General features: G+C 39.7%; 1 protein-coding gene across 1 annotated transcript; it reads left to right on the top strand.

Moving 5' to 3' along the window:
- The first annotated feature begins 2,824 nt into the window (after positions 1-2,824).
- On the top strand, positions 2,825-7,135 carry Sostdc1 (sclerostin domain containing 1). The gene is made up of 2 exons (XM_004626433.1): positions 2,825-3,210; positions 5,657-7,135. The coding sequence occupies exons 1-2, from the start codon at positions 3,006-3,008 to the stop codon at positions 6,070-6,072; spliced, it is 621 nt and encodes a 206-aa protein (XP_004626490.1). The 5' UTR covers positions 2,825-3,005; the 3' UTR covers positions 6,073-7,135.
- Positions 7,136-7,346: the final 211 nt, after the last annotated feature.

Here is a 7,346-nt window from a genome sequence, read left to right as displayed (position 1 = left end):
CCTACCACAAATATGGACCAATCTTTTTATATGTTAAAAGAGTTTCCTTACATTTCTTAAATACTTAATTCATCCACTTTTTCAGTGATATTTATAAACTAAAAATTTTTCACAAGGCATTTACTAGGTTTCATGTAAACTAGACTTGGAGAAAGAAATAGATGTTAGTTGTGAAAGGGGAGAGTAGGGTAAGATTTTTTTCTTTTTTTTTTTTTTTTTTTTTGTCTTTTGGAGACAGGGTCTTTCTTTGCAGTTCAGGCTGGCTTTGAACTTGCTTTGTAGCCCAGGTGGGGCTCAGATTCACATTGATCCTCCTGCCTCAGCCTTCTGAGTGCTGGGATTACAGATGCGTGCTACTATACCTGGCCAGTGAGGAGGGGATATTCTAAGCAAAGGGAAAAATATACACTTACCAATTGTGAAGATGAAAAGAATCAGTTATAATATTATACATACTCACAATCTTAGTGGAGTATTATTTTTGTGATTATCCATATTGAAGTAAAAGTCCAAATAACTGATAAACACTAAACAATGGTTATTTCTATTCCATCACAGTAGTTTTCTAAATTTGGTCCCACAAGATACACTGCGCCAAGTAACTCTGCACTTCTCCTGTTCATGTCCATCAGCTAATTTTGCTTCTTCCAGATGGGATTTCCAGTGGCTGAGCCTACCGAGTAGCGGGTACACACAGTCAGTGTGAGCCCAACCCGATATTAAAAATTAAAGTATCTTCTGCTCCTGACACAAAACAGAAAAGGCAGAAGAAGAGAGTTTAGATTATTTTGACTCTCTTCCTGTAAGCGTTTACAGGTGAATGCATGAGATTAGCATACTTTGTGTAACAAGTGTCCAGGCCCCAGACAATTAGGACAGGGAGTTCTTTGTAGTATCTCAGAAGGATGCTTGGTGTGTAGTCTCCATTTACACAAAATAAACGGATACATTATTTTTCAGGAAGGATGTTAGAGTAAATGACAGCATGCAACATTAGCATAGAGTTCTGATGGTTATTAGGAGATAAGTGTACATTAGGTTGTTGTGTAAAATTTATGACATACACAAGAGTAAGCAGGATAGAATACACAACCGACCCATGACCAGCTTTTCAACACTCACATGCTTAATGATATCCCTTCTGTATCTTCTGCATTCCTTTTTTCTGTATTATTTTGAAGCTCATTAAGAGACCATATAATTTCATATATATTTGTGGTACTGGGGATTGAACTCAGGACCCTGAGCTTGCCAGGCAAGCACTTATTCTACTGAGCTATCTCCCCAGGCCCTATCATCTATCTATCTATCTATCTATCTATCTATCTATCTATCTATCTATAATACATATCTCCAAAAGAGTACTCATTGTTGTGAAGCAAAACAGTATCGTTCTTCTCCTGAAAAAAAAGAAAAACATTTCTTTATTATTGTTAAATATTCGTTTTCTTTTCTTATTTTTACTTGTTTTTTTATGGTGAGCTAGATGGGTGAACAATTGGTCTTCAAACTGAGATGATTTTACCCACTAGGGGGCATTTGACAATGCTGGGAATAATTTTTGTTACAACTAGATTGGGGGAGGTATGTGCTGCCTCCAAGGGCAGGCAGAGCCTAGGGATGTAAGTATAGAGTGCTCTCTGTGATAAATAATCGCTTTTTCCAAAGTAGTAGTGGTGTGACTGTGGGGGAAAAAGGTGAAGGGAAGGGAAAGGAAGGGGAGAGGGAAAGGAGGATGGAAGAAATGAGGAGAAGAAGGTTGGGAGGGTGACTAGCAGTGACTGTGGATAATAGCTTATGAAGAAGAGAGGTACAAAATATTCATGCTGGTGCCAGGCAGATGGCTCAGTAGAATCAGCGCTTGCCTGGCAAGCACAAGGGGCTGAGTTCAATCCCCAGTTAAAAAAAAAAATTCATGCTCCCTGGCAAGTTTAGCTGTCGCCCTAATGACAAAAATGAATTTCTATTTGAAAAATTGATTCACAGCATACAACATCCTAATCAAAATGTCCCGTAAACCAGATAAACCTTCTTAAACTTTTTATGTAAGGGACAAAAATCAGTGCCCTAATACTAATAAATGCAGCATCTATTTCAAGTATGGATAACGTAACATTTCTTACTCGGGCAGCAGAGTCAAGTGAAGTAATGAACCAAGTGCATAATAAATAGAGATCATGTTCTTCAACAAATGAGAACTCTAGAAAAAAAATTTAAATTGCTGAACAATAATCTGCTCGAGATAGCTTTCCTTATGCAACGCGAAGCTGTGAATGCTAATGCTCAGGGTGTATTCTAAAGATGAGAATTCGTATTAGTTACTCTAAGGCACATAGAACTCTGCTTATTCCTTTTCACACACACTCCCTGGCAATAATTTACCTGGCAGCATAGCATTTCAAACAGATCAAAGCGGCGTTCCTTAAGTGTGTCCAGAGGGCGGCTTTTAGCTCTGTGAGTTCTACTCTAAGAAATAACACTGGCTTCTTGAGAGCCAAGACGCGGTTAACTACAGAAACTCACGTGAATCCTGCCTGTGCTCTGGGAAGAACCCTCTCCCCACCCCCAAGGCTCTGACATCTGGGGGAGCATAGAACAAATGTGAGAAAGCCAGCCTTTGTAAATAAATAGCAAGGTATTTTCCTTTAGACAGTAAACTAGGTTCGGGCAGAGCAGGGTCTGTCGTTCCTGTAGAAAGTGCTTGTCTGCTTCTGTTCACAGACAAATGAAGTCCAACTCTGAAATTTCAGGCAATTTGTATACCAAGCTCCTCCTCTCTTGCAGCCTTCTTTTCCATTGGTAAAATTCTTTTGCAGGGTCATGTAGGGATCCCACCCCTTCTCTGTGTTTTCACTCTGGAGCTCTACACAACTTTACACCTGAATGAACGCCAAACCTCTGTGGATATATAAAGGGGACCTTGAGGAGGAATTTCACAGTTACAGTGCAGAAGCAGAGGGAAAGGAATTAAGCAGCTCTTCAGCCCAGCAGATCCTCCACGCACCATGCTTCCTCCTGCCATTCATTTCTATCTCATTCCTCTCGCATGCATCCTGATGAAAAGCTGTTTGGCTTTTAAAAATGATGCTACAGAAATCCTTTATTCACATGTGGTTAAACCTGTTCCGGCACACCCCAGCAGCAACAGCACGCTGAATCAAGCCCGAAATGGAGGCAGGCATTTCAGTAACACTGGACTGGATCGGAACAGTAAGTGTGTTTTACTTGTGCAGATTTTCTTTCTTCTTATTTGGCAGCATGAACTCACATTCCTGTCAGGCTCTTTCTGTCAACTAATCCGAGTCAAATATCTTTGCAAAACAACCTGGGTGCAGTTGCTGCGTGTGGAGGGTGGCATTCTTCTCCAGGTAAAGGACAGAGTGGCTCGCGCAGGACAAGTACAGACTTAAGTTTTGCCAAACATTCACAATCCAGGAATCAAACTGTTGCCTTTTTAACTCAGGGCAAATTAAGAATTTGAAAAGGTGGTGTTCTGCATAGTTTGAACTTCGGCCTGTTTTGTCAGGGTACCTCAGGACGTGTGTGCTCCAGTGTATAAAGGTAATGAACTATAGGAAGGGTGCCTAGAGGAAGTCGCAAGAGAAAATCATGTTCACGTAGATCTCTAAGATCTGTCTAGTGAAATAAAGTTTGCTCATGCCCCGGGGAAAAGGAATAATGCTAAACTGCTGGATAGCCATATTTTTTTTCCAAAGCAAGTTCTCATAAATCATATCAAATTTTGGGTAACTATATTTCTGCAAAAGACTGAGTATTTAAAATTATACTACACTACTGCTCTGCATAGGAAGCATTCCTTTATCATTTTTGGTTTACTTAATTTACACACTAATTGTTCACTAGCTAGGAGAATTCAGAATTTTTCCTCCTAATTTTTGTTTCATTCTTTTCTTTTAGAAGAGTTCACATGTTAATAATCAGACAGATGGGGGAGAGAGAGAGAGGGAGAGACAGAGAGGAGAGAAGAGAGAGAGAGAGAGAGAGAGAGAGAGAGAGAGAGAGAGAGAGAGAGAGAGAACAGGAAATCCTATACAAATCTTTATACTCCATTCAACTATGAAAGTAGTTTTGACCTTTAAAAAGCCAGAAAAACATGTCTTCCTAAAAAAACTAAGGCTCTTTAATTTTGCTGAAGGTTACTGCTGCTTTTGTACACGTGGGAAATTTGTGATTATTATTAGATTACTGAGCGATGCAGTGGGTATTCATAGTTAGTGAACTGTCCCTGCAAAAATGCTAAAGTCTGTACACACAGGAACAGAAAGCTAGACAAGTCAAAAGCATCTCTGGCTGCGTTCAGGTGCATTCCCAAGGTAGCTGTAGGGAGGAGAGCCGGAATCAGGGACGGCCACACCAGCGCAAGGGCGCTGCAGTCATTCGCCTTGCTGTGGCAAGTGCTTACAACTCAAGACCTGTATGCACAGATGTGCACACGTGCATACTCTCCCCCACCCCCGCCCCATCCCCCTTTAGCTGTATCTCTTATCTCAAAAGTACCAGGGTATGGGGATGAAGTAGAACTAATTCTAATTTTTACTTTTAAAATTCCATCAGTTCTGGGCTCTAAGATGTTCTTTTGTTTTTCCTGGATAACAAGACTCAATTTTGTCGTGGAGCCTGCTATAGGCAAGGTTGTTGTGCTAAAGTTTTGATAGCAAAGTTCTGTGAAGGCAAAGTTCAAATATTTGAAGATTAATTTTTACTGTAATTATACAAGGCATGCAACAAGAAACAGTTAATTAGAGAACATACATATCAAATCCAAATAAGTGAAACAAAAAGTTTGCCATGACCAACATTCAGGAAATGAGTACCATAGCTCCTTTTGCAGTTGTAAATCAGACATGTTAGGTATTTTTCTGCCATAAAATTCCTGGAAATGTAGCCAAGTTGTTATGGCAACCATACGTTCTTGATTTAGGGGCTTTTATATTCTTCAAATTTTGAGTTGCAGTGGTGTTTTGCATTTCAAACACTTTACTATTTGTGTTTTAAAAATATAGCTTGGGAGCTTCTATGTAAAATGTGCCTGCTAAGTCTGATATGCAGAATGTCAAGGACTGTACTCGCGTCTGCGTACGACTCTGCAGAGAAGCTCCTCAACTGAAATAAATACACAGAGTGCACATGCATTGTACACACTATTTAAGTGCTTTCCACGTCTTTTTCAACAGATTTTTTTTTTCAAAAAGCCTAATTAAAAGCACTTGTAGACATTAACCAATAGGACCCATGAGAAAGAGAAGAATAAAGTGTGTTCTTTTTAACTCATTACAGAATGAATACACAAAAGTGGAAGAGCTGCTCAAGTTTTATTGGGGGATTACAATAAGAAAATAAGATTTTCCTCATGCTGTAATAAGCAATTAGCTAATATTATACATGAAAAGAGGTCCGGCTTAGGCTTATTTCTTTTTCAAAAAAAAAATTATGGCCTTTATTTAAAATGATGTAACTGATGTCCTTCTTGAATGCAAGTATTTACTTTTTTTTTTGGCAATTTACTACCTTTGGGATATTATTTTGTCATTGCAATTTATTGGGGCTTGTTTGTTTGTTTGTTTTGTTTTTCTTTTTTAAGGAAGGCTTCCTTTGCTTTTTGTCTGTGATGTATATTCTTTTCTGTTTCCTGCAGGTCGCGTTCAAGTGGGTTGCCGGGAGTTGCGGTCCACTAAATACATCTCCGATGGCCAGTGCACCAGCATCAGTCCTCTGAAGGAGCTGGTGTGTGCTGGGGAGTGCTTGCCCCTGCCGGTGCTCCCTAACTGGATTGGAGGAGGCTACGGAACCAAGTACTGGAGCAGGCGGAGCTCGCAGGAGTGGAGGTGTGTCAACGATAAGACGCGCACCCAGCGAATCCAGCTGCAGTGCCAAGACGGCAGCACGCGCACCTACAAAATCACGGTGGTCACCGCCTGCAAGTGCAAGAGGTATACCCGCCAGCACAACGAGTCCAGCCACAACTTTGAAAACGTGTCGCCTGCCAAGCCAGCCCAACATCACAGAGAGAGGAAGAGGGTCAGCAAATCCAGCAAGCACAGCACGAGTTAGAGCTCAGACTCTCGGGCCGGACAGACTCTAACCATCTGCTTTACAGATTTGATTGCTTGGAAGACTCAAGCCTGCCATTGCTATTTTCTCACTTGAAAGTATAATGCTCTCTGCTTTGATCAAACCCAGCAAGCTGTCCTAAGATTCAGGACCTTCTCTGGGAATAGCTTTTCCTCTTCAAGTTTTTCAAGATGTGTGTATGTTCATGCGTGCAATTTGCATTTAAATTCCATACATCCTGTAGTTCTAATCCCCATCATTCTTAAAAGACTATTGATACAATAAGCCTCGTTCAGTCATGACATTTTAAAACAGAAAAGGGCCCCTCTGTTTCTTAGCCTATACCTGTCCTTTCCAGACAATGTCCCTTCAAAACAGAAAAGTTGAAAAAAATTGTCGCTATGAATCTTCACAGTCACGTTTCAGAAAGGTGCTTTTCCAGTAACTTCCACGGGAATAGTTTAGCAGCCATGAATGATCTTTGAAAGAGGAAGAAAATCCCTGTGACATTTCACTTCAAAAATAAGCCCTGTGGCTTTGTACAGTCTCATAGTTTGAAATTATACCCTGCATGCTGACCCTTGCTTGGAATGGAATGCCAGAAAGGCACAGCAGCAGCTAATAAGTAAAGCTGAGTAACTATTTATTTGTCAATGTTATTATTTAATGAGCTTTCACCTGTGATTTTTTCAAAAATGTTAATTTTTTATGTTTTGAAGCTTTCTCTTGTACCTAAATATTTTCCTGTATGATTTGTGGTTCATCTAGAAATATGAAAATACATTTTGTAGATATGTAAATTAAATGTTTTAGTTTCCTTATTACATATGTGTTGCAACATTGACTCGATCAATAGTATGGATCTTTTAAAAACAAAAAAAAAATGCTTTGTAAAGCTGAAGTATGTAACACTCTCTTGTTTAGTTTGTGCAATCAGAAGGTGACTTAACCTTCAATTCTATGGGTTTCTTTTAACAAAAATAAACACTACTAACGTGACTGTCCTTGGCTGCAAATGTATGAAAGGATACATGTTTGTAAAAACCATAGAATAAAATATAAGAGCAATTGCGTATGTGTGTGTGTGTGTGTGTGTGGTGTGTGTGTGTGTGTGTGTGTGTGTGTGTGTGATTGAACCCAGGCTTTGTACATTTTAAGGTCACATTCAGCTACCTCACAGCTTCAGTAATTGGTTGCTTTGCTAAGTGACGTTAATATCTTGACAGAAATGTCTATATAAGGAAGAAGGGAAACAGGAAGAGAGATAATGTCTT

Source organism: Octodon degus, unplaced genomic scaffold (assembly GCF_000260255.1).
Source record: "Octodon degus isolate 3935 unplaced genomic scaffold, OctDeg1.0 scaffold00015, whole genome shotgun sequence".
Lineage (NCBI taxonomy): Eukaryota > Metazoa > Chordata > Mammalia > Rodentia > Octodontidae > Octodon > Octodon degus.
Note: the sequence above shows the minus strand (reverse complement) of the source record. Positions and strands in the feature narration are given on the sequence as shown.

Excerpts from the sequence above, each read along its gene's own strand:
- Sostdc1 (XM_004626433.1), top strand. The coding sequence starts at position 3,006 with ATGCTTCCTCCTGCCATTCATTTCTATCTCATTCCTCTCGCATGCATC. Across the intron at positions 3,211-5,656 it reads CACTGGACTGGATCGGAACA|GTCGCGTTCAAGTGGGTTGC; the intron begins GTAAGTGTGTTT and ends TGTTTCCTGCAG.